Source organism: Nothobranchius furzeri, chromosome 10, assembly GCF_043380555.1.
Source record: "Nothobranchius furzeri strain GRZ-AD chromosome 10, NfurGRZ-RIMD1, whole genome shotgun sequence".
Taxonomy (NCBI): Eukaryota; Metazoa; Chordata; class Actinopteri; order Cyprinodontiformes; family Nothobranchiidae; genus Nothobranchius; species Nothobranchius furzeri.
Window position 1 is genome coordinate 67,543,736 of NC_091750.1, and position 27,895 is coordinate 67,571,630.

Consider the following 27,895-nt stretch of genomic DNA (forward strand, 5'->3'; position numbering starts at 1 on the left):
TTTTTGGGGGACAGAACATGCTTTACATCCAATTGGAGCAGCTGGATGTTGGACTGAGCGTTTTGTAAATCTGGGTGAATATCTGGGATTTAAAGGCACAACCTTCCTCTCCAGCACACAGACCTGGGTCAGGTCTGAGCGCAGGGCCTCTCCTGCCTTGAGGCACAACGGAGGCACGTCTTCACACCAGCGTGATCTCCACCTCTTCTCGGCGCTTCACCTGCCCACGAGGATGCTGCTTCGGAGGCGGAGGAGCAGCACGGACCTGCAGATGTTCATCAGTCGGTTTATGATCAATGTGAGGTTAAAGGTTTCACTGCATGCTACTCACAGGTCGGAGGGTGCCGGCACCGCTCTCTGGATATTTGGGAGGTTGGGGGGATCCTTGAGCTGGACCTGAAGGAGGAGGGAGGGGGACACAGATTATAATCCAGGATCTCATCAGGTTTTTTTTCCCCACTTTTACTGCAGACTTACTGTGATATGGGCTCTTGTGTGAAGCGGAGGGTGGCCTGTGGTGTCCGTTGTGGTAGGAGGGCGGTCGGCCGACAGGAGAGCTGGTGGTGCTGCAGGGGCTGGATCCAGGGGAGGATGTGGTGGGGGTTTGGAGGGGGCTGCTGTGGAGAGGCACAGACTGGAAGGGACTACAGGGGGAGCGGTCGCACTGGACCAAAGCGGAGAGAGAAGCCTGGAACACAAATGACATAAAAATGCAGCTTTCTTATTGGTTAGAACACAATAAGCATGACATCACCTGAGTAAAACAATCATTAGTAGTTTCTCGTTCCCTTAACTTCGACAAACCTGTGTGCTGCTCTCTCTCTGTCCACCTCCGTTCTCACCAACACCCGACAGATCCTCCACCAGAACCGCAGGGAAGACGCCGACGACGCCGTTAAATTCGCCCTCCCAGAAGCCGTCGTCTTCATGGGTCTCTCTATTCAGAATACGGATGATGGCGCCTTCTGGAAACGACAGCTCTTCGTCCGTTTGTCCCGCATAGTCGTACAAGGCCTTCGCAAATGACACCGCTGCAAAGAGATGGAAGTTACCTCCAAAACTCTACTTTCCTTCTTTAATTCTTCTCTTCTTTCCACGTCTTTTATTTTGTTGAGTTATTTCTGATTTGAGACTTGAGGAACTTTATCTGTTAAGACATAAAAACCCTCACCGCCGGAGTCCCCGTTAATTGAGCCGGTCGGGAGTTCGGTCTCAGGTTCAGTCGAGTTACTGGAGGAATGGGATCGAGCGTCCAGCGCAGCTAGAGACTGCAGCATGCTCAGTAAGCTGTTGGAGGAAGGAAGCTGCAGGTACTTCTCTGGGACGTAACCAACCTGTCCGCTGCGGTTTCTGGCCTGGGAAAACAGAGCATGCACACAAACCATAAAAGCACGTCCTGGTGGGAGGTTGGAGGTACAGTCCACTCGAGGTGTGTTCTGACTTTAGGAACAAGGGTCTGAAAAGGGTTCATGAGGAGAAACAAGAATGTGATGAAGAATCATTTCAACGCATCTCTAGAAACTTCGTCAGGCAGAAATGATCCCCTCGGTTAACAAATTCAGTCTGACATGAGAGGAGATGTAGCGTACTTTGACCCAGTCCTCCATGTCTCCATCGTCAATGACCTCCAGGATCTCCTGTTCCTCTATAGTGAGCTCATCTGGCTGAGATGCCTGAAAAAACACGAGACGATCAGATTCAAATCTGAACAGGTAAATTCAAACATCCAGTTCTGCAGGTCTGGTTTGTGTAAATCCGCTGATAGCTGTTACCTTGTAGGAGTAGAGCACTTTGCAGGTGAGCGGGTAGTTCTTCAGGGTGCTGGAGGGGCTGGAGCTGCTGTCATCCAACACCTCCCCACTGTCCTCCATCTCCTCCTCATCCTCTCGATCCAAATCTGCCGTTCCCTGAAAGGAAAGGATGAACCACTGAAATTATCACGTCTTCACTTCGTTTGGGTTTTACTGCGACCCTCCCGGCTCTTACGGAGAGTGAAGGATCGTGGGTATTGAGGTTGTTCCAGCGTTCGTTCTCCAGCTCCTCCATCACCTGGTTCATGGCGCTCTTCAGCCACGTTTCAACAGCGACGCCAGCCTGCCTCAGCAGGTCCAGCCGGGCCTCTGCTTTCACCTTCACGGTCTGATTAAAACAGAAATGTTGAACTAAAACCGCATGGTGGAGTGTACAGTCGGTAGAGGCGGCTCTCCCTTGCCCTGCCTCCAACATGCCACCATCTAAATAGGATAGATTATCCAGAGTTATCTCTGTAGTTATGCTGCTATAGGCTTAGACTGCTGGAGGACACACTGACCACTTTTCACACTCTACTGCTTTCTTCTACAGTCTGCTCTTTAACTGTATTACTTTCTGCTATTTCAGCTGTTAACTTTATTTTCTCTCTAAGTGTTTTTCTCCCCAGAAGAAGCTACAACGACGTTCTGCTGAGCTGTGGTGGCCTCATGGAGGGGGCCATCGTCTACCACACTGCTGCTAACCACTTAAACATTCTCCCTCTCCTGATAATAACTTTTTGCTTTCCTTGACGTTGGATGTGCTACTACTAGTTTATCCGTTTAATTATAGATCCACTAGGATAAATACTATAAAGTTTATCTCTCACCAAATAGAATACTTACTAAGACATCACAATATAACTATAGACACATTACTTTGTCTTTGTGTGTGTGTGTGTGTGTGTGCATGCGTGCGTGCACGTGTGTCTGCTCTGTCTTCTCAATCCCCAGTGAGTCATGGAGGATGGCTGCTTATACTGAGCCAGGATTCTCTGGAGGTTTCTTCCTGTTAAAAGGGAGTTTTCCTCTCCACTTTCGCTGTATGCTTGCTTAGTATGAGGATTGCTGTAAAGTCACTGACACTAGTCAGTGATTTGATGCAATTTGCTGGGTTCCTTATATAGGAAACATTATTTCTGATTGGCTTAATGAACTGTCCTGAATTGGAATGTTTACTATGTGAAGTGCCTTGAGACGACTCTTGTCGTGATTTGGCGCTATATAAATAAAATTGAATTGAATTGAATGTTGGAAAAAAAGGGTTTCTGTTGTGGTCGTACTTTTATGCAGACTAACAAAGTTTTCCTAAACTTGAAACCTTTAGATGAATGAAATTAGTATAATTAATTAGAAGGAGGTGAGCAGTTTTGTCTGTTCTTTCCCACCAGCAGGTGGCGCACTGGGGCCACATTAAGACATGAATAAGATTTAATTAGTCTCACCTCTGCCCTCCGAAGACTCTGCCTCGCCACTTCCATCTTGGTCTCCAGATCGCTGCTGTTCTGCTCCGACGTCTCACGAGTCCCGTACTCCTCCAGGGCCTGGAGCCAAACCACAAACATCATCCAGATTATAAACAAAAACACGGAGTGGATGGAAACCATCCCGTAATGACGTCACGCTCTGAAGACCAACCCACTTCCTGTCTGACTGGAAACGGTGTGATCACATCATCCTGGAAACACATCTGATAATAAATCAGATGACTAACTACTGACCTCCGTCTCGTTTCATCACCGTTATCTTTAACACGGAGGTGTAACGGGTGGGTGTGTGCAGTCTTCAGGTGTATCCTCACCAAACCAGCATAAAGTCTTGCTCTGGAGCAAAACGTCAACTTTCAGTTGAACCACTAAAGTGGAGTTTAGATGACAAGGGGCCGGTGTGACTGAGGCGTCTCCAAATTACACTTAATGAACAGAAAATAACCTCGACTCAATGTTCTCCAGAGCTCTGAAACATTTATGAATAAAAGAGCCACAATTATTCCTCATAATAAACTAACTGTGTTAAGCCACTCACCCTTCAAATTAAGAGTTTATGTCAAAACACATAATATTACTTTATAGTTCTGTACAATATAAAAATATTTTGTTCAGAAAAATCCTACTTTTGTAGGAATTTAGGAAAATTTGCCCAGTCAAACATAAATATAGCACTAATCTTCACCAGAATGATGTAAAAAAACAAAGTATGAATTAATTGTGATTTTAACGGCCAACTGTCCGACGCTAAAGTCAGGCTTGAGTTGTTTTAGTTTGTTAGCAGCTATGAGCCACATGAGGCTCCAGAGCAGCAGATTTACAACCCCTGACGGGGAGTTTTCTACTTATTTAGAAACAACTAAAGACTATTATGTAATATACGAATGATTCCAAGTGAATACTTTCCCATAAACCTGACTTCTTGTGTGAAGGCCTATTGACGGCTCACTAATATACATTTATTTTTATCACTAGACTGGTCTTTCTAGAAACATCCGGTGTTTTGTATCACAGTTGAAGCAGAAACTGAGTTTTTCTTCCACAAGGCACCATCTAGTGGCAGATATTATGTATTGCACTTTAAGCCCGTCGTCCTACCTCCATGATTACGGCTGGAAGCAACGCCTCTTGTTCGTCAACACACACCTCTAACAGTATTTTACAATAACTGTGTATGGAGACTTAGCAAAAAATGACATATTGACTACATTATATCCCAGTACAGGGTAAGACTATCACTTTTACAAATATTCCAGCCGCAGCTGGGACGAGAATCAGCACCTCTGGTTCTCTGGCTTGCCAACTCCAGGTCGGGGGAGAGGTCCTTCCTCAAGTGGAGGAAGAAGAAGAAAATATCATTTCTATAGCACCTCTCAAGATAAAAACCACGGGGTGCTTCACAAAAACAAAAAATGTAAAAATATAAAAATAATTTAGAAAATGGTTAAAAATATATTTAAAATGAGCAAAAAATAGACAATTGTGATAACAAATGTAAAGAAAGAGAGAGAGAGAGTGAACAGGAAAGAGGGAAATCAGTGGATCCTGAGGAAGGTGGAATAGGTGGGGAGAGCAGAATAGAGAGAGAGGTGAAGAAGGTCGTACAAAAGCCAGCTTGAACAAGTGAGTCTTCAGCTGCTTTTTAAAGGAGACCACTGAGTCCACTGATCTCAGGCTCAGGAGGAGAGAGGTCCAGAGTCTGGGGGCCACAGCAGCAAATGATCTGTCACCTTTGACCTTTAGCCTGGTGCTGCACAACCAGTAGGCTTTGATCACTGGACCTCAGGGACCTGCTGGGGGTGTAGGGACTAAGAAGATCACCAATGTAAGATGGTGCTTGTCCATGTAAGGCCCTATAGACCAGAACCAGGATCTTGCTCGTTCCAGAACTGCGCAGCTCTGGGTGGCTGTATTTTGGAGTAGCTCTGTTGTCTATATCTACGTTTTGTCTTTTTTTTTGACGTTTTTTCTTCTGATTCTCAAGAAAAGTGTGTTCTTTTGGACGTTTTGCTTTTCTGTTTCTGGTGCTGTGAAGCTTAGGGATTTTTACCGCTATTTTTTCACTTTTTGAGCATTTGTTATGGTGCATAACCATGGCTACAAGCTGGTTTACAATCGGGAGCAGCTGAGTTCAAGTATCTCTGGGTCTTGTTCACGAGTGAGGGAAGGAGGGATCAGGAGACCGACAGGCGGATTGGGGCAGCGTCTGCAGTGATGCGGACGCTGAACCGTCTGTTGTGGTGAAGGAGCTGAGCCGGAAAGCCAGGCTCTCGATCTACCGCCTGATCCTCACTCACATTTTCATTCTTCCTTTTTCTATTGCTTTTATTGACAGATATATAAATATGGTTTGTTTAACTCATTCACTGCCAGCGTTTCTCACCGTTTTTAGTTGTTTTTTTTTGAGTCTCAGAAAGGTGCGCGCTAGGATGATGTCGACGCCAAAACTAACAAAACAAAGCGGAGACTCACGTCTTACATCAGGAAGAATCCGCGTGTTTCGAGCCTTATCCGTTCTCTCATAATCCGTTGTTGAATTGTGATCGGCAGAAGCTTTTCCGGTTTGCGCCTCACTTTTTTTTTTTACAGCAGCGGCCCAAAACGATCTCCTAACACATGGATGTTCTGCTTCCTGATCACGTGACGTGTGACGTACGCGGATGAAGATCGGCTTTAGAGCTGAGATGTTTGTTCTCATGGTGCGGGGGCTCGTTCTGACACCCACACAGTAAAAACATGCAAATGACGACTTTAGTCGTCACTGGCAGTGAATGAGTTAAAAGATGCTCTGAGGACCGATACCTCTTAACAAAAGCTCTGTATGCTCGTGATCCAATCTCGTGTTTTATAAAAAGTAAGAGTTTTACCGAGCCTGCTATGGTTCTCACCCTTTGCGTGTGGACAATACTCTTGTATTCTCGGGCCACACGGCTCGCCCACTTCCTCGCCTCCTTATCTAAACTGTGCTCCTCCGCCGTTCCGCTTTCCCTCTGCAGCTGCATCACCTGAAAAAGACAAAAGAACACGTGCTTAAAAAGGCTAAAAGGAGGAAATCATTGAGATGCACAAAGCTCACGTGCTGATTTCATACATTTACTGTAGTTTTCAGCTGCTGCTCTCAAGTAGCGGACAACGGTTTTTCTGCATGTTAAACAACCAGAGCCAATCACAACGCCAGCTAGCATTTGGACGACTGTGGACGTGCATGGATGGGTCAGCATCTCTAAAGGTGTAACTGTTTTTAGACTGTTCCAGGTGACACTCTACTTTGGTGAATGCAGAAAATAAAAGTCCTAAATTTGACTTAACTAGTTTCCACATGAGATCAGAGTTGTGTATCTAAGTATTTCTGTGTGTGTAGGAAAGAGGCTGTGTGGCGGGGTTGCTGAGGTCAGTGCACTCTGATGAAGCCCACTCACAAAGCCTCCTTTTCACAGATGGCCCGTTCACAGGGCCCGGCCTGCCTCCTGCACCTCCCTCCCGGCTCAGCTCCACTCCTTACCGGATTCCTCTGTCTGGTGCGAGTGGTGTTGGAGGGAGAGAGCCTCGACACCACAAATGTTTTCTTTAGGAACAGGCTGCTGCTTGTTTGACTTCCAATCAAAACAACACAAGTGTTTGCATTTTGAACAAATTGTCCAGTGTTGTCCAGTGGAGCAGCAGCGAGGAGGAACGGACCTAAGAACGGGCCATTCACAGGAACTCTGCTGCACTTTCAGGAGCCGCTGTGACTCACCTGCACATTTCAACATCAAGTTCATCTCAAAGTATAAGTGGACCAAAGGTGGCATTTGTGTTTGTTTAAATAAACAAATAAACATGTAGTAAGGAGAAAAATGTCTGAAATAAGAGCCCAGTGAAGGCTTCAAATAGAGCTGCACAATGTTACGTTTGAGCATCGACATCACGCAGTTTCCCTGTGACGTCAGACTAAACTCATTCTCATCTAATATTAAGGGTACCACAGTGTTCAACAAATCACAATCCTTCTTGCTCACGCTGGCATTTTATCTCCACAAAGAACGCAAGCTTCGAGGAGTTCTGCTGTGTGGTGGAGTAGCTAATGCTAACTGTTAGCTTCTACTAGCCGAGACGTTCTCTGCTGTTTCCTGGACGCTAACCAACAACAGCCTTCCCCGTCGTGAGTCAAGATGGGTGAGTCCATGAATGTTAAGTGACAGTGTGATGTAGATCTGTCGGGCCTTTCTCAACAGCGTTTTTCCATCCATTTTCTATCAGCAGCTAATGCAGGACATAGGTGTAGGAGACTATTTCATGTTCAGCCTGCATGAAAAACTCACGCGAGTAACCAATTATAATCAGAAAAGATTGTTTTTTCAGTGTTCCACACCTCTAAAATATTGTAAAACATTCAGAAGTTGTGATCATGCATCTTTATCCTGTCCTACGGTTGGATAAAACATCACACTCTGTGGTCTGATTGGGATTTCAACCTCTGCCAGCTGTTGTCCTCTTCAAACAAAAGTCAAACATCATTCACTTTTTCTCTCTTGTGTTCAAAGATCTGTAACCCAGACTGATTTATGTTTTAACTGCTGTACCTGTTAGTTTTTAAAAAAATGCAACAAATATTCATGAATTTACATTGTACATTTCAGACATGCACATTTTTTCTTCTCCAGAATTTAAATGACTCAAGTCTCAATTAAATCTGGATTTTATTCAAAGATATGTGATTACCGTAATTTCCGGACTATAGCGCACACCTCATTATAAGCCGCACCAACAAAAAAAATGTTTTCTACACACACACGCCGCACTCAAATACAAGCCGCAGCGCAGCAGCCACATGCAGGTCTCCGGCACACAGCGCATGTATGGCCATAACATAAAATAATTAGACAGAAAGACGCTACACGGAGGTTTTTCGTTGTTGTTTTAATTCAACAAAACAAATTTTAAACACGGGTGAATGTGCCTGCAAGTTTAGAAAAGAAAACAGCACTGATAGCATTCATATTTCTGGATGGTTATAAAATAAAAACAACACTGACACGTTATTACCGGTAATTTGCATGTTTAGAAGAAAAGAACAGCGCTGACACAGCATTAATAAGCCCTGGATGATTAGAAAATGAAAACTGCACACAAAACATGCCTGGTTAGTAAATAAAACACACGTGCCTACTAGAAGAAGTCATTCGCTCTCATCTTCCTCCTGCGCACTAAAGCCATTAAAGTCCTCTTCTTCAGTGTCGGAGTTGAACAGCCTCAGAAGAGCTTCGTCACATACCTTTTCTGTAGCCATGTCAGTGTCGCTGTCCGTGTTGCTGTCATCATCCCCGGGTGAAGCTGGCTTGAATGAGTTCTTCCTGCTGCCGTCTCCAGCACCGAACCACGGATTCATTCATGCCAAGCTTACGTGCGGCAGCACTGTTTCCCTCCTTTATGGCCAGATCGATGCCTTCAACTTAAATGTGGCATCATATGAACTCATACGTGTAGTTACCATGATGAGGGGGTATGGATCGTGCCGGCTGCTTGCATGTGCTAAATTAAAATGAGCACTTTCTTCGATTTCCACTTTTGACTTCCACCTGTTTCACTTTCTGCTAAAGCGCCCCCTAGTGGCAGGTGAAGGAAAATCTGCAGTAAAGCCGCCCCTCATTATAAGCCGCATGGTTCAAAGCGTGGGAAAAAAGTAGCGGCTTATAGTCCGGAAAATACGGTACATATCAAAAACAAGTGGAAAGAGTACTAAAATTTCCTACTTAAGTACAAGTACCAATACTTCGATACATTTTTACTCAAGTACAAGTTCTTGCCTAAATTTTTACTCAAAAGTATCGTAAACAAAATGCACTCAAAGTAAAAGTTACTTATACATTTTTGTCAGCGTAAGGATGGCTACATCTAATGGGCCATTCCCATCTGTACCGGGTCGGCCCGGGCCGGGTAGCGTAGGTTGTTTACATATCTGGGTGGCCTGGTATTTTTCCGGGCCAACCAAGGCTCATTCTCAGCCCTCTTCTCGAGGGGGTCTGCTTCAGGCCGACCAGGGCCAACACACCCACTGCTGACAGCAAATTCACACCTTCCATTAGAGCAAGCCTCTGATTGGTGGGTAGAATCAGCCCACATGGGCTTAAGACAAGGATGTGTGGAATCAGCCGGGCCAGGCTGGGGCCGACTGGGGCTACCCGGCCCGGGCCGACCCGGTACAGATGGGAATGGCCCATAAGTAGTGCTAAATCACAACGCCAGTTCACAATTCACACACACACGCACGCACGCACACACACTCACACACACACACACACGTCATGACTAATTTAACTACACTGAACTGCTTTAGTAATAATTTAATCTCGTATTCTGGAGTAAAGTAAAGAAACAAACTAAATCATCACATATCTGTGGCATCAAGAAGCATCTCCTGAGTTCAAACACAGGGATGGAGCACAATGTTTACACCTGAACAATATCAGGATGTTTTAACTCACGGAGGCCTGCAGGTCTTCTGTTTTATGAGCAAAGCGCTGATAATCCACTTGTTATGAGTGCTATATGTTATTTTGCCACTTCCGTGCGGAGCGGTAAGGAAACACATTTCAAACACGGAACCGAGTCCGGCTACCGAACCGAGCAGAATTCTGATGATGTCACATCGGTGCACGAAGGAGCGGGTTCCAACCCACAGGAGAGGAGGTAAACAGCGAGTTGAGGGACTGAACTGATGTTTTTTTAGCAAAAGTGTACCCCCCCCCCCCGTTTAGACGCGGTGCTCATGCAGGTGTCTCATTCTGTTCCGACGCTGCTTCACGCAATGTTTTTAATTTATTAAGCCTACAATTTATTTTTTCTCAGTAACGGATATGATTTAAAATGTAGAGAATTACAATTCTTTTTAAACGTACTCAAGTAAAAGTACAGATTTTAAAAACGAAATAAAAAGTATAAATATACAAAAAAAAACTACTCAATTACAGTAACTTGAGTAAATGTAATTCGTTACTTTCCACCTCTGATGAAAAATCCCACAAAGGTTTTACTTGCTGTTGCTTTTTACACGGTGATAGTGGGTCAACTGAGCTATTGTGAACACCAGCTGCAGTCCTTCACAAAACAATGACCCAGATACGTTCCCACTGTCGGGTTTCAGTCCCACACCTCCGAAAGTTTAGAGGTGGGACAGACAGGGTGGGAGACTTCATATCTAAAGCGGTAAAGTACAGAACTTATAATCTGTGCAACGTTGAGTTATGATGATAATGTGATAAAAATCAGGTCCACGGTTTTTCATGATGGCTGATCAGATCTACACAAGCACAACATTCCAGTAATCTGAGTACATCTGTGTCTGAATTATAATCCCTCAGGTGCTTTTCATGATTATACAACTGAAATCTGATGAGGTCCAACAATGTAACCTATACATGCCAGTTTCAACTCAGCCTGGTCTGATCAGACGTTTTAACAGATCGGGTGTAAACTTCCGTTTCTGACTAATTTAGACTTTTTTCTTTGCATTTTCAAAATAAAAACCATTGCTAATGCCTTATGTGGTGTCACAACCACGTAAAAACATAAAGTTCCAAAACTTTACCGTGTCTGAGTCCACTGGCTGGTACAAGAAACCCGAGGCTTGCTGAAACATGGAGTTCTTCTGCACAAAGACCTGCTGGTGAAGCTCCTGCAGGACCTGCGGGTTTTAAATAAATAATTAAACAAATAATATGCCCATTTTTTTTTCTGGCCTGAGAAGAAACTAAATGTCTCTGTGAATCCAGGAACACAAGTTGACCTGAATAAGGGTGGCTGGTGAGGCAGCAGCAGGTTGAGAACATGTAAATTAACAGTATCGAGTAACTCAAGCCATTTTAGCTGAGTAGCACAAAGGAAGGCAGTGAAGTTCAGCTGACAGTCGTGTTAGGTCAGCCTTGACCAGTGAAATGAGCTCATTATTTTGGTTTATGTCACGACTGATGAGATGATGTGATTCAAAGAACGCAAAATAAAATAAATGTGAATAAAAACATTTACAATTATGAGGTTTTGGAAAAAGGTTAAAAAAGAAGAAAACTCTGTGAAGACGCAGTTGATCTTCGACTTCCAGCTACACACACACACACACACACACACACACACACACACACACACACACACACACACACACACACACAGAGAGAGGGAGTAGCTCCTCTTTAAACACACTTTAGATAAGAAAATGTTGCTTAAGTTAAACAGATGCTGTAAATGAAAAGATTCAAGATGTTTCCTCTCCAGGTGTGATATGTTAAAATAATGAAGATAATTTAGTTTCATGTCCTTTTTGGGCGACAGGTTGAGTATAGACTGGGTACTAACTGACTCACCCCGCCGGAGCTGCTCAGGATCTGGTTGAAGGTGTTGTGGACACTCTGGTATGTTTCCAGCTCAGTCTGACAAAGTGACACCAGGTAATCTTTTACCTGCTCGTGGATTCTTCCATCTAAGGTCTGCAGACATGATCGGACAAGGTGTTGTTTTATTCCAAAGAACACATTCACACTCCTTCATCATCCTCTTCCTTTTTAGACTTATGGCCTCACCTTGATGCAGTCCATCAGGTCTGTGGCGTAGTACCGCTGCAGGTGAGCGTTAGCGGCTGCTAGCGTCAGAAGGTAGTCGTTCCTGGCGTGGGTTGATCTGGAGTTACACTCGCTCCTCTTGGCTTTCAGCTGGAGTTCAACAGTAAACTCAGTTCTGCCATGGTTGGACCAAACATTTAACTAAATAAAGAGAAGACCGTACCTTTATGGTGGCCCTCTGGAGACTGGATCTGGACTGGAAGAGACTTAGTTTGGACCTGAAAAATGAACAAAACACTCACTTTACAATAATATACAGATAAATTATACAGAACTTGGTGATCTTCTTAGTCCCTACACCCCCAGCAGGTCCCTGAGGTCCAGTGACCAAAGCCTACTGGTTGTGCAGCACCAGGCTAAAGGTCAAAGGTGACCGATCATTTGCTGCTGTGGCCCCCAGACTGGAACTCTCTCCCCCTCAGCCTGAGATCAGTGGACTCAGTGGTCTCCTTCAAAAAGCAGCTGAAGACTCACTTGTTCAAGCTGGCTTTTGTATGACCTTCTTCACCACTCTCTCTTTATTCTGCTCTCCCCACCTATTCCACCTTCCTCAGGATCCACTGATTTCCCTCTTTCCTGTTCACTCTCTCTCTTTCTTTACATTTTTAATCACAATTGTCTATTTTTGCTCATTTTAAATATATTTTTAAACATTTTCTAAATGCTTTTTATATTTTTTACATTTTTTGTTTTTGTGAAGCGCCGCGTGATTTTTATCTTGAGAGGCGCTATAGAAATGATATTTTCTTCTTCTTCTACTTTTCTTTTTGTAACATTAACTGTGGCATAAAGTTTTATTTGAATCAAATAAGCAGAAGTCTTTGGACAACAACCAGGAAATGACCCTTTCAGGTTTATAAAAGATACTCATGTGAAGGAGAACTGAGCTTTGAATCAATTATTCTTATTTAGCTTCAAAGAATCCAAATTTCACTGGAAATGGACACGACTTCACTGAAAATGAGAATAAAACCAGACATTTAGACAAATCATCCTAGAACGAATGACAGTTGGAGATTAAAGAAAGGTAACATAAAATGTGTTTTGTGGTTTAGAGACGATGTAAAATATTAGCCAAAAATTTATCTTCTCTGACAAAGAGGACAAAAAGGGTTCAAACATATCACAAAACACTGAAACACGATTGCTGAAAAGCTCAAAACTTTTGCAAAAGGCTGATTAGAGTACATTTTTAGAGGTAATCCATCACAATGCTGATGTTCTTCGCTCTAGTTAAGCTGTCAACACTCGTTCCTGAACAGTCCAGATCGGCACACAGCAAAAAAAATCCTCCTTTATAGAAATCCAAACCTTTGCTGATGTTCCAATAAACATGTTTATTGACAAGGACAGGAAATGATCTCCACAGATCATGACTGAGATGTTTGGGCCACAAAAATTAAGACTGGAGAACCGCAGCGGTCCTTCATGGGTTCTGCTTTTTATAAATGTTCCTGACGGGCAGAAAAATGTCTGCAATGCGGCGAGTCAGAGAGCCAGCTGTTGATGTTGTGCCAGGACAAAAATTTGAGAGGCAGCTTCTTCGAGTCGGACTAAAAGTTGCTCTCGTGAAGCTACGTTCTCTTCGAATAAAACATGTTTTACAAACTGTATTCAGAGGTTAGACGCTGCTCTCAAGGTCATTCAGCGTTCATGTCTGTGTTGTCCTACCCGAGGAGATTTCTGCACACAAACTGGCTGATGTGAAAGCTTGGGACTCCAGATTTTCTAAGTATAATGTCATTAAAAGTCAAATTCTTTGCACTTTATCTTTTGCTATGAAAGGATTTTAATCGTCCAGAGATAAAAATCCTACTTGGTTTCCAGTTCGGTCTTTTCTCGGACAGCCTGCGCCATCATCTCGGCCTCCTGGTACTTCTTCCTGCTCTTGGTCAGCTCCTTCACCGAGTCCTGCAGCTCAGCCTGGATCACCGTCAGCTGCTCGACGCACTGCAGGGAAATAAAGACCAACACACAACTTCACATTCACGCAACGCACACAGTCTTAAGGTTTCACCTGAAAAACGTGCAAATTCCTCTAAATTGAGCAGCGACACAACAGCATGTGTGATGCACAAGAAATCAGATGGCATCATCTGAGAGCTGAGAGATAAACAGGAGCAGCGATTTAGCGTGTGAGCAGTGGAAAGTGGCCTGCAGAAACATTTCTAATCAGAAAACAAGCTTTAAAAAACCCACCGAGTTCAGAGCAACGACTAATACGAACAAACTCCTCCCTCAAACATTCCTTCTGCTCTTCAAAATCTAAATTCACCAAAGAGCCCCTCTCTTGTCCAACTCAGCAACATTTTACCTCCAAGTCTCATCAGAATCAACACCTCTTTAACCTTCTCTCTCCACTGCTGTGGTTAAAGCCGAACGGCTGTGTTCATTTCAGTTTACTAAACAAGCCGCCCCGGTTTTTAAATGTCGGTGCAGCACATCGTCAAGCACAGCTGTTGTATTTTCAGATCTTTTTACAGATTATAAGTAAATCAGCCCTTAATCTGAAGAACCACTGACTATAACCAAATGGAGCCACACACACAGATCTTTGTATAAATAAAACGACTCTGTTGGACCTGATGGTGTAAAACTCACTTTGTTCCTGCAGGCGAAGGAAACAGGAAACAGCCGGCTTCTGTATAATCTGTCTCACCTCATTTTCTATTGTAAAACTGACAAAAGTGAGAGGCTGATAAATGCACCAGTTTATCGTCTGGCTCAGCCACCCAGAGAGTGAATTCAGAAGCTGTAACTCCTGAGTAAAAGATTCAAACTAACTTCTGCAGTGCAAAATGAAAAACACAAGAGGAGATGAGGACACACAGCAGAAGTGAGAGAAACCTCAAGCAGAGAGGTGAGCTTAACCAGAAGTACCTTCCTGAGCTGCTGCTCCTTCTGAAGTCGCGCCGTCTTAACCGGGTCTGCGACCTGGGCTTTGTAGTTGTCACAGGCGCCGAGTCTAAACTGGGCGGACTGGACTGTTCCTTCCAAATAGGCCCTCCATACACAGAACATGCTCCTGAGAAAAAAACAATCCGGGGGTTAGCTTGGAAACCTTACTAAAAACCAGGGCTGAACAATTTTAGGAAAAGATTGCATTGTGATTCTTCTAGAAGAAACTGCAATTTCGGTTCGATTCACGGTTTTTTTCTGATCAGAGTTCAACACATTATTCACAAGTCATAAAATTCACACCATACAAACATTAGAAGCTGTTAAATTTATCCCATTGTTATCTTGTTTAACGTTTTTTTTATGTTCTTGTGATTTTTATCTAAAGACGCGGATTTGAGAAAAGAACCACCTGATTAGTGGACAGACTCCCTCCTGAGCTACTGCTGCTCCAGGTGCTAAAGTCATTAGGTGCTATTTGTGCAGAATAACTTAGTCCAGGTTTGAAGAGTCTCAGTATTGTAAATTTATAGTTAGGGCAGAGTAAAGATGCTCAGAGAGTGGAAATATTTGTTGGAATTGAATGACTTACCCGTGGTCTGCTTGTGTCTCTGCTACACTCTCAGGCCATTCCCTCTTCAGATACTGATTTGCCAACTTCTGGAGAGCCTGAAAGAGGAAAAGAGGAATAAAAACAACAGACAGGACAGTTTCCTACCATCTACACAAATAACAGAAAAGCCTAAATAGTTTTAATCCTGCTGTCAACATGTTAAAGAGCAAGTCACCCCCTACCAGAGTATTACTCCACTTCCACTTCCTGTTTGAAAAATGCAACAAATGCTGTTGCCTAGCAGACCGAGGGGATGGAGCCGCTAACAAATACACACACACACACACACACACACACACACACACACACACACACACACACACACACAGGCTCACAACGACATTGTGACATCATATGGTACCAGCTAACGTTCTAGGGTGCCTCTAATAGCGATGGCAGATTTAAATTCAAATGCAGTGCAGAGTTTTTACATGACAACGGCACAACACTGATAGTTTTAGGCAGAAAATTAAAATTTTTACTAGAATGCACTAAAGTGCAAAACTATTGACCACACGTGTCTGCAGCACGATTAGACACACATTTATATAGTTGATCAGAAAAAAAGTTGATTTGGGGGGTGACTTGCTCTTTAAAGAATTTTTTTTTAAATTTACTGCAAGAAAAAAAAACATTTAAAAAAAGTCAGGTTACTCTACTACAGCCAAATATAAACTCAACATCTGAGGGTGAATATCTGAAAAAGAGCGCAGTAGAAAAATATTGTGATTTCAGCTTCTGTTGGTACGTCTACACCTGAGTGAGAACTCTCAGGAATTCTCTGCATGTTTGTAAATTCATGTCCAAAAAAGACAAATCCAGCTCATCAAACAGTTTCAGCACACACTCAATTTATTTCATAAAGAATGATGAGCGCTTTAGGGTCTTACAAGCGTTCATCTATCTGTCCTTTACTGTGAATAGACAGGCCCGGTTTTGTGGTCCTGAGGCAGGTTTGGGCGCTCTTTGTGCCAAAGCTTCAAAACTGCTACAGATGCGATCACTGTGGGCTTACACAGAGACAGAATCACTGTCTGAGCTGGCTTAGCCGAGTCCACACCTCTGAATAATGTGATGGGAAGGAGGGATGAGGAGGGATGTGAAGACTGCAGAGGAAGAGCCACACAGAGGACTTTTTCATCACACTGTGTGATACGAATAGCAATCGGCTGAAGACTAATGGGGCTTGCAGGTGCACGAGGCTCCAGAAAATACACTTTAAGAGAGGCAATTTGAAAAGGAAAGCATCACTAAAGAGAGCAAACCGTTCCAGAGACAGTCTGACCCACTTTGATTCAAACATTTAGAAACTGGTTATACATTTTGTGATGGAGAAAAAATGCCAGCGAAAAACAGACACCACCACCACAGTTTCGATTTAACATCAGATAAATCTCAAGAGCACAACAAGAAAACAACAAAATATGCTCTAAATGTAAAAAATGCCAATTAGAATTGAACCCCAAAAGACGAGTAGATAAACACTAAAAAGACCCAAAACTCACCTTTATTGCTGTTATATCAATATTCGGTAACGCTTCCTTTTACAGTCCCCTAATTACTAAGTACTTACATAGTAAGTTAAAGTGTATTATTGTTTCTGAGTTCTTAAACAGTTATTACCATACAACTGAAGTTATATTCTAGTTTTTGTTTTTGATTCATCATTCCCATTAAATGCTGCTTTACACAATAATTCCACTTTTTTCCCCAATCATACACTTTAATTACACAATAATACAATTAAACTTACTAAGTAATTACCATGTAAGTACTTAGTAATTAGGGGGCTGTAAAAGGAAGCATTACCCAATATTCTAAATATTGTACTGGGCAAGCAAACATTTGTTTTTTATGTATCATGCAAAGATTTGTCCATTGGTTCTATTTCCATAACCTTGTTTTGAAACCATGTAAATTTTTTAAGCACGGTAACACAGAGCCAACACAGCAGCTTCAATAATACATGGAGAGACTAGAGAAGTTTGTTTTTTAGCATTCCTCCTAACAGCAAGCAGCTCACAGGCTTGTGTTAAACTAACCTAACCTTGACACGGAGCGTTTTTGTGTACTTGGTTTTAACATACGGGGAAAAGCAGAAACAAAATCAAAAAGGAGCAAAAATAAATCAATCTACTGACAGGAAAGCAACCCAGGGTTTCCCTCCTGGACCGCTGCAATTGGATAAGCTGTGGAAAACAGATGGATGACTGGGAAAACCAATCATTGACTGATAAGGTGATTTATCCTGCAAATAGCTGCAAGTTAGCGGCAGTCAAGAATAGAAACTTCTGTAGTTAAGTCCAATACTATGTTAATATATACTTGGGCGACAGTGGCACAGTGCTCGCCCCGTAATCGGAAGGTTGCAGGTTCGAGCCCAGCTCAGTCTGTCGCTGTGTCCTTGTGCAAGACACTTTATTTATTTATTTAAACATAATTTTATACGGAGGAATAACCACTTGAGAACACCAGAGGTCATAATTCTGTTTGGATGAGAAACAAGAATCCAATCAATGAGAGATTTAGAGTTTCAGCTAATTCGAGTAGGCTCAGTGATTATTTGTGTCAAATTAGCCCCGTTTACCATGTTGCGTTCTATATGTGTAGAGGGATCATTCCAGTTTAAGTTGAAATCCCCCATCAGAATAATCTCACTTGAAACTCCCAATGATGAAACCGTAGCTAGGATGTTACTAACAGACTCTAGTTTTGGAGATGTAGGTGGTCGGTATATATTACCAACAATAACTTAACCCACCTTGCCTGCTGGTGGTGGTCAGTGGTGCCAGAGCTCGGCAGCCTCGCCTCTGTCAGTGCGCCCCAGGGCAGCTGTGGCTACATCGTAGCTCATCCCCACCAGTGTGTGAATGTGTGAGTGAATGACTGATTGTGTTGTAAAGCGCCTTGGGGGGTTCCAGGACTCTAGAAGGCGCTATATCAAATACAGGCAATTTACTATTTATACCACTGTAACTATGGCGAAACGTTAATAAGTATCAGGTAGTATGACTGGATGATTGGATAAATTTATCAACTATCAGCAATAGTCAGAGCCTTTGAATGATCATTTAGTGATAAGTGATATTTTTATGCCTATGAATTAGTTTTGTAGATGGGACATTAAATAGTTCCAGATCAAATCAGTACTTTAGTAGCAACATTGTTTCTATGTACATATACCTATTCTACATAATCGAAAAGCTAGGTTTCTAGTGAATCCAATGATATACGGCAATATGAGCTACAAATGAAGACACTGTACATGCTTTTGTCAAAGCACTCAGAAATGCAAAATAAAGTCCACCTCATCATTTAAAGTATCATATCACTGACAGAACTGAGTCATCTAAAAAAGAAAAGAAAAGTATTTTTTAATATCCAAAACACTTAAATAAAAGTCCTTCATTAAATAATTAGTCCACAAGTCTTACGTCCACAATCCAACGTAATGTATCGCTGAAAAGATTCTAAATCTCCTTCAAACTTGTCTCTTCCTCACCATAAATTCTGTTGGCATCTACGATTGGGCGATATTAACCATCGGCAATGGTCCGAGCCCTACACCCATTGTGTTTTACGAGTGATTTTTCTTTACATCGTCTATTTATTAGTCCCCGGATCGACCGTTACTTACATACGGGTCAAATCAATGTCTTTATGGCAACTCTCTGTTTACATACACGATTATTCTTGTGATTTCAACAAGATGTGGCAATCAACTATACAATACAACCATAACTGTACACGTGGTAAACACGTTTGTCAAACCACTCGGAAATTCTAAATATCTAAAACAACGTGTGAAGCCTCATATCACTGACATAATAGACACACCTCCAACAAAAATGGTCTTTTTACATCTATACGGGTTCAATGAAAGTCCTCCAATTGAATAAGACCATAATTCAACACATCAGTGAAAAAGTTCACCATTTCTTCCATCTCTTTATCACCGTAGCCTCACATCATCTTCAGACTTTTGACTGACACATTACCTGATCCAACAGGTGAAAGGCTGCCGCCTCAGCTGTGACAAGCTCGTCAACTATTGGCCAATAGGTCAAAAGTACCACCCCTATTCTCACGTGTGTAGCTTGGTCCAATTGTGACGCAGTTATCGCTGACAGACGCATCAAATAGCCAATGAAAACAACGTCATTTCCCATGGAGCCATCTCCTCACTGTCTGCTTCTGCAAACTGATTGGGAAAAATTGTGATCGGGGGATCGCTGCGTGCACTGTGTCAGGCCCACAAAAAGTCGTCCATCGTCATTTGTCGGTTGGACAGATTTTACATATCGCCCAACCTTACCAAGTGTAATTAGGAGTTTATCTTCTTTTTTCACTTTTATTCTCATGGTTTAGTTACTTTGGCTCCTTCTGCAGGCCTTTTCACATTAAACCTCCTGCGGCGGACGTCCATGAGCAAACATCTATAAGGTGACTTGGTTGAAAACTACAAACATGCCATGTCTCTTTACAGTGCTGGTGGACATTCCTTACAGGGCTGCGAAACCAGAACAGAGCCAAAGGGAATAGAGGGTATTTTCAAATATTCCAATAATGTCTGCAGAAAGCTGTGGGCAAAAACAACAGAGAGGAGGAAACAAGATCACCAGTGGAAGTTGCTGATCTCTCTGTTGTGGTGTTTTTTTTTTTCTGTGGCTCGTTAACACCCATGAGCAATCTGACCACAAAAAGACTAAAGGCTTTTCCCCCCATGGCCACATCCTCGTCTCTGTTGTCTCATGGCGTGTTTAGAGGGAAGTGTTGTAAAAAATGTTTATTTTTAACAAGACAAATGAGAAGACACTGCAGCAGGGATGCTAACAAGCAGCAACATCGGTGTTAAAAAATGACAGATTTATTCACCTGGGCGTAGTCTCTCTCTACGGCCGCTCTCTTCTGACTGAAAGTCCTTAAAAGTAGAAAAAGATCAATTAGAACAATAAACCAATAAAAAGGCGTAGTTTAATATGATATTATGCAAGATAAACTTGACAGTGTCAAAAAACGACAACCTTTAGAGTGTTTAACTAAAAGTACTATAATAAAAATAACCTTTTCCCTCTTAAGATTACAGTCGATCACAGAAAACCTGTATTCACTCATCCAGATGTTTTCACCAGATGAATCCACTCATCTGGTTTCATAAACACAAGCGCGGGTGATAAAATGTACTGAGAAATGTGAGATACGTAAGCAGCTTTCATCCCGGCCTTTAACCGTTTGGGGTCATTTATGTAAACAGGATAATGACAGCTGGGGAGGCTCAGGCATGAGTCTAAGAAAAGAAGCGAGGTCGGGGCCTTGGGAAAAACTCCTGCAGCAAAATCATCATTAAGTCATTAAACATGTCGAGACTCGGCCGCCATGCTCCACCCTGCCTCTCAAAAATCTGCTGTGTACTTCCTGGGAGCTTCCTCCTCCAACGCTTGCGCTCTTCCAACGACCCCCCTTTCCTTTCCCGTCTTTTTCCCAGGCAGAGGTTTTGCTGACAACCATTTGGGGTTTCCAGTTTGCTGAATCATTTCTTGCCCATGATCAGAGATCAGCCCGTGTTTCTGGTGAAGCAGAGCTGTCGAGCCCCCCACAGCTAACAGTCAGAACATCTGGCAGCTCACTCTGACCCTAACTTCCAGCTGTTAAGGGGGTCGAGAGCTCCGGCACCGACCACAGACAGAAAGTGGGGAGCCAGTAGGTTGTCAACTCAACCCAATATTAGGGCAGAAAACAAAACCTTTGATTTTTTTTGTCAACACAAAAACACAAAGTTGTGATACCTGCATCAAGACTCAAAAAAACTTTAGCCAGTTGTCAGAACTGTATTTATTTCTGCACATCAGCAATTAACAATCTTTACCACTTAAGAACTCATCTATTACAACTATTTTTTATTTACACCCAAAGTTAAAAAAGACCAGAATCTCTACTTTCCAGGACTGTGGGTTATTTCTGGACTTTAATTACACCCACATTAAACCACCTTCAGTGTGTCCCCTAGGAATTTTTCCAGCTGTGGTGGTGGGGGGGGAATTATGACACGCCTCACCTTTATGTTAATATTGTTTTAGTTGATGCACTCCACTTTGAACTGCACCAATCCAGCAACTGCTGCATTTTAATAACTAGTATTAAAGGTGAATACACCAATATTTGCACAAGAATAATTTCTGTTTTAAACTCTCAGTGACACACTTTGCAAGGGGGGGTGGGATTTGGCATTTAATTTTTCTTGGCGTCTGGAAAAACATCTCCTTCTGCCCCCCTGTATTTTGGTCCAAGATCATTACTGGGCTGGCCCAATTAAACACGTTCTACACCCTTGCTTAGTAGACTTAATGAAGTATTTTTAAGCCAGTATAAAAATGACTGAAACACAAATTTACATATTTGGCGTTATTGACCAATATCTTTGATTTAATTTATTTGTTAAGAACATCAAGATGCATTACAGTGAACATTATAATAAAGTACATTTTTCTAGTGCTGAGGGGAGACAACCCATAGAAGCACTGATCTGATCTCATTTCAGAGAAAAATAGAACAGGTCAGATGCACCTAATAAATAAAATTACTAACATAAACTCAGGAATCTGTTTCTTTGCTTCATTGTTCTGGTGCTGAAAATATCAGCAATGCAGATCAAAGGAGAAACACAGATGAATGCAACTCTTACTTATTATTTGGAAATGAGTGGGTGTGGTTTACATCAATACATTATTTTAAATCTGAAATTGGTATGGATTGATCAGAAGTTGCTATGTGTATTGTTTATCTTAAAACTATTTACAGAGCAGCCCAGAACTGAGATGAAATATTTTTGATCACAATAGTAAAGGAACTGTTACAGAACAAGTTTTTCAGCAAAATCAGAACATTAATATTTAAGTGCATGAATTAATACATCTGAACTCATGCAGTAGGAACTAGGAAATATGAAATACTAGAACCATTTTATTTTAATTTGATTAAACTGATTTTTTCCTAATGTTGTTGGCATTTTTCCCACACACAGTTAAAGAAAACAATGTTGATTGAGGTGTGTGTGTGTGTGTGTGTGTGTGTGTGTGTGTGTGTGTGTGTGTGTGTGTGTGTGTGTGTGTGTGTGTGTGTGTGTGTGTGTGTGTGAGTGAGTGAGTGAGTGAGTGAGTGAGTGATTGAGTGAGTGAGTGAGTGAGTGAGTGAGTGAGTGAGTGAGTGAGTGAGTGAGTGAGAGAGAGAGAGAGAGAGAGAGAGAGAGAGAGAGAGAGAGAGAGAGAGAGAGAGAGAAAATAATTTTAAAAAACCTGACCGGAGCGGAGGCAGTGACCGACGCAGCACGAGCCGTTTTCAGCTCTGTCTTGTCAAATGCACCACGTACGTTACGATAAAAGTAACTTTAAATTTTGAACTGAAAAAGAGTCGAGCTGAAGAAAACCTAGGGAGCACTGAAGAAACCTTAGAGACAGCGAAGCAAGCACAGAGACATCCGTTACTGTCTGTGTGTCTGTGTGTGTCTGTGTGTGTGTGCGCGTGGATGCATGGGCCGAGCTGACTGAGCTCCCGGCTGCAGAGTTTAGTGTGGAGGGAGGGGCGGGCGCTCTATGTGACTGGCCAATCAGCGTGAAGACCCAATGAGGATTTTCCTTCAGCACGATTACAGATATTTACGAGTTTTACTCGTTTCATGCTCGTATTCGTCAAAAATGCTTTATCCGTACGCTCATCCCTAGCTGTAACCACCCTGCCCTGCCTCCTCCTCCTTGCTGCCTGCCGGCTGTGATCACAAGCAACAACACAGTAGTTTCCGCTGCTTCTTCGGGAAACGGCGCAAAAAAAAAAAATCAATAAAACTTGGGATCTTGTAGGCGTGGCGGTGGGATTTCAGCCGTGGCGGGCCGCCACGGCTACGCCTATGTAAGGGAAACACTGACCTTAGTTACAGAAATATGTGACCAAAGCGCCCTGAGTTTATTTTTATCACAGACTATGATTTAACTCAATAATTTTGACACATTTCAGATGAAACACTACAATTGCCCCTCGGGGATGATTAAAGTTTTTTTGAATTTGATTTGAATTTACACTGGATTCAAAAGTGGCAAATAACATAAGACGCGTTTTACTGGGATGTGAAACGGGTGCGAAAGTGCTCCACGCAGCTGGTCCCGCAAGACCACAAAATCATGGGAAAATTGCAACATCACGCGTGATTTCGACAGTTCACATCGTAACATTCAAGGAAAAACACATTTTATTCCATTGACCTCGGCTACGGAGGTTTCACGGGAAATGACGTACATTTTTAACAGTTAAGCGACAGGAAATCTACTTGTGACTTTTATTTTGAAAGTTTCCAGATGTTTTACACTGCTTCGTGTTTGACTTCCTGTCTGGCCTGATCGACAAAGTTTGACGCATTCTGAAAGCGTAGCGCAAAAAGGAAATACTCAAAGCGTAAGCAATGTGTCCCTACGCCGAAAATGTGAGGCTGGAAACGCACCCATCCACTATAACAGCGGCTAATTGCAACATTCTACGCTTCGCAGATGTTACGATTCTTTTGCATCCAGTGGAAAGACCTGGTTAGATTTTAGCATAATGTAAATCTAAATCTGTAAATTGAGCCTCACAGGTTATACTTAAAAAGGTATTTATGAGAAGACGAGCTAAAGATCAACTTGAATAGCTATGTTTTATTAATAGCAGCAGCAACAACTATTAACTTCAAAGCAAATAAAAAAATGTATCTGGTTATTTGTACAAATGTGTTTCCTAGGCTTTTATCTTATTATTTAGCCAAATCTTTGAAGTTCTGCAAAATTCAGCTCAACTGCATTCACGCTGTCATAAATCAGTAATAAAACAAGGCGGACTATTGTTTACCTACAACGGTTTTTATCTACTAATTGCTTTGGATTGTGGTTCCCTGATTCTATTGGTTCACAGGTCAATTATGTTAAAGATTAACTGATTTTATCATTTATGGTAGATATTACACAGTAAAGGAAAGGGGAAAAAAAATGTTTTATTCCAAATGAAGACTCGTCTCTGGTTCCTGAAGTCTCCCTACGAGCAACAACACCAAGATTTGAACTTAAATTCCCACAATCCACCTCACAGGCAGCTCGATGTGGCAGTTCTTACCTCAGGTCTTCCAGCAGGTCACATTCAGTCTGGTGTTTGACCTGTAGCTGGTTCATCTGTTCAGCCTGAATGTGTTTCAGCTCCTGGATGAGCCTTACCTGAGAGGAAAACAAGGCCAGTAAGAAACAGTCGTTCTCTCAAGTTTGTACAGGCGCTTCCTGGTGTGCACGTCCGGAAAAAGAAAGGGTTGACTCAGCTGAGCTGATATCTGGTATCAGCGAGAGCTTTTCTAACCAAACAGCAGCTGTGGCTGAGTAAGACTTGATTTATCTGGTTTTTAGTCAGTTCTGAAACTAAATTAAGCCACAACGTCGTATTCATTACGGTAAAATGTGTTTGTAGTATCAAAGCATACTTTTAAAAAGCAAAAACAACCTCTTCTTCATCAAAGTCTATCTTTCACAGGAAACGTAAAAAGCAGACGGAACAAATGTGGGAAAGTGATTCAAAGTTTGATCTGATGCCAAAGTGGTGATGAAATTATTATTCAAAAGGATAGATGAGGCGAACGTTCCAGATAACACTCGATGAAAAACAAATTAAAAAAAGACATGTTGCAAGTCTCAAGCTTACATTAAGATGGTCGTCATAACCAAAACCAACCAAAGTGAAGGTCAATCAGCTGATTGGCCAACCAAATATTTATGTTTCTTTTTTTCTGTCTTCTCAAAGATCTAGTGAGTCGTGACGGACGGCTGCTCATACTGATTCAGGTTCTGTTGGAGGTTTCTTCCCGTTTAAGGAGAGTTTTCTTCTCCACTGTCACTACATGCTTGTTTAATATGGAGATTGCTGTAAAGTCTCCAAGTCAGTAAATCGATGCAATTTGCTGCGTTTACATAGGAAACCTTAACTCATTCACTGCCATTGACGACTTTAGTCGTCATTTGCATTTTTTTACTGTTTGAGCATCAGAACGAGCCCCCGCGCTGAGAGAACAAACATCTCAGCCCTGAAGCCGATCTTCATCTGCATACGTCACACGTCACATGATCAGGAAGAAGACCATCCATGTGTTAGGAGATCGTTTTGGGCCGTTCCTGTAAAAAAAAAGTGAGCCGCGAACCGGAAAAGCGTCTGCCGATCACAATTCAACAACGGATTATGAAAGAACGGATAACGCTCGAAACACACGGATTCTTCCTGATGTAAGAGGTGAGTCTTCGCTTTGTTTTGGTTGGTTTGGCATCGACATCATGCTAGCGCTCAACGTTCTGTGACTCTTAAAAAAACAGTAAAAACGGTGAGAAACGCTGGCAGCGAAGGCCGTTAGCGATCAGGAAAGGGCTGGCAGTGAATGAGTTAAACTAATTTGCATAATGAACTGAACTCAGTTGGAATGTTTACTTTGTGAAGTGCTGTGGTGCTATATAAATAAACTGTACTGAATTCTTTAAAAAAATGAACCAGAAGACATCTAAACCCAAAACATTGTTAATTACTGAAGTAAAACGTTCAAATGGTGTTTTGTTGAGCCTCTGCTTCCTGATATGGAAATAGACCCGGTCAGAAAATGACTCTTAAACCCACTCAAAAGTTTCTGTACGTAGCAGTTATCAATCAATGAAAGTTCCCACAGCCTAAAACATCAGTTCCTGCAATCCAAAAAAAGGGAAGTGGTAGATCTGCATTTCGAGGTGCTAAGAAATATTTAGCGCTTCTATTGTTGTAGAAAACCATCCAACAGACGTACGAGTAATTAGCATTTGTCTTATTTCATAATAAAATTTTAACCATAAAATGCAAGGTTGCAGAAGTTTCATCAGCTTTAATTGTTGTTTGCACTGTGTAATATTGATGAGGAATTTCGGCCTTTACAGACAAAAAACTGTTCATATACTAAAATTAGACAATTAACTTAAGCAGAAAATTGTGAATAACTACGAACTAATAGAATTGTAGAAGTACTACATGAAAATGTTAAAAAGTTGCTAAAGTATTGTATGATTTCATGAATTAAATGTTAAGAACCTAGTTAAAATAAATATTGGGGATTTTTTAAAGGTTAAAACCACAAAAAATGGCAAAACATGTGAATAAATGAACATATTTCTTATGACACATATAATTAAATCACCACAGATGGGAAACAAACCAAAGACATTTTACTTTTTCACTTGTGCAAAGTTATTAACCTACACTGCAATTGTTATATCCTAAAAGTTGTTTCTAAAACAGACTTTTTAACCTTTTGTTATGAAAAGAAACATCTGAATGTTTTGAGCAGCAAGACTTTTTTTTTCCCCTTGGAACAAGAGTGAACGTTGACGGGTCATTCGCCCCCCAAAAAACAAGGAAAAACTGCAGCACATGGTCTTTTCACAACTTTCTTTTCTTTTTTATACAGTATAAACAAATAGCAACGATTAAATTTGCCTTAAACACAACAAACAAGATCAGATTAGCAGGAAAACGGTGTGAGTTCACCGTTTAAAGCCGACGAGCAGCAACAAAGCGTACATTTCCAACCATTAAATATGCACCACTCCGTCCGTCGAAGTTAGCTTCAGAAGCTACTACGGGGGAAAACTCACCTTTCTCGGTGGGGGTTGCATCCTTGTTTCTTGACATAAACTTTACATAAAAACACCGATAGTTTGTCTAGAAAAGTTTGTGAAAATGTTTGGAAGAAACTACAGCGGAGGGAGGATAGTTGAGTCTGAGTCAAGCCGCCATAGCGAGTGCAGTACGGAGCAAGTTGAGTCCTGTTGAAAACACTGTGCCCCAGGGAACAGAAAAACAGACAGCCGTAACGGCAAAAGTAAAATCACCCACTTCCGGTTACTTCTACAAAATAAAATACTGATGTTTGATACAACTTCCGTAAAGATTCGTCGAAACAAAAATAATAATAATAAAAACGTTTTAAAAGTTTCACACAAAGTAAAAAATAACATTTCAGGAGTAAGATAAAATATTATTATTACAAAATATAATTTGTTAATAGTAATACCAATTCAAGCAATGTTTATATTCGTTGATTGTTTTCGTTTTTTCAGTGTCCATTTATTAATTAATTTATTGCAGTGGTCGTTTTGGAACTGATACTTTAAAATTATCTTTAGTGACAGATTTCTCTAAAACAATGATAAATTGTATATAGTTTTAAGAAATGGCAGCCATTTTTGTATTTTAGTCTCAACCAGACGCATTTGAAACGCCTAAAAATGCGTTGAGATGTCCAGTGCCATAGAGTCATAAGAAAAACATGAAAGAATGCTGGTTTGGAGCCAATTACTAGACATGAATACGTAGACACCCCATTGCGTGTCAGAGGGCGTAACAGCGTCATCGCCATGTTGGATGGGTCTCCCCACTCAAAGTCATTGCAGAGTGGGCATCAATGCCCGTTTTTGTGCAGCCTATGGTTGCAGTAACCAGTGT

General features: G+C 41.9%; 1 protein-coding gene across 1 annotated transcript; it reads right to left on the reverse strand.

The window, feature by feature from the left end:
- LOC107387117 (F-BAR and double SH3 domains protein 2) lies at nt 1-27,220 on the reverse strand. The gene is made up of 20 exons (XM_015961889.3): nt 27,046-27,220; nt 24,512-24,609; nt 20,255-20,300; nt 15,359-15,435; nt 14,749-14,893; nt 13,685-13,818; nt 12,032-12,086; nt 11,830-11,958; nt 11,614-11,736; nt 10,845-10,940; nt 6,166-6,282; nt 3,236-3,334; nt 1,987-2,139; nt 1,773-1,907; nt 1,590-1,673; nt 1,172-1,355; nt 805-1,031; nt 478-688; nt 332-396; nt 1-265 (listed from the first exon to the last, which is right to left on the reverse strand). The coding sequence occupies exons 1-20, from the start codon at nt 27,064-27,066 to the stop codon at nt 182-184; spliced, it is 2,283 nt and encodes a 760-aa protein (XP_015817375.3). The 5' UTR covers nt 27,067-27,220; the 3' UTR covers nt 1-181.
- Between the last annotated feature and the right edge of the window lie 675 nt (nt 27,221-27,895).

Coding starts and splice junctions, on each gene's coding strand:
- LOC107387117 (XM_015961889.3), bottom strand. CDS start 27,066: ATGCAACCCCCACCGAGAAAG. Junction 15,436..20,254: donor TAGAGAGAGACTACGCCCAG/GTGAATAAATCT, acceptor TTCCTCTTTCAG/GCTCTCCAGAAGTTGGCAAA. Junction 14,894..15,358: donor GAGACACAAGCAGACCACGG/GTAAGTCATTCA, acceptor TTTTTTTCTCAG/GAGCATGTTCTGTGTATGGA.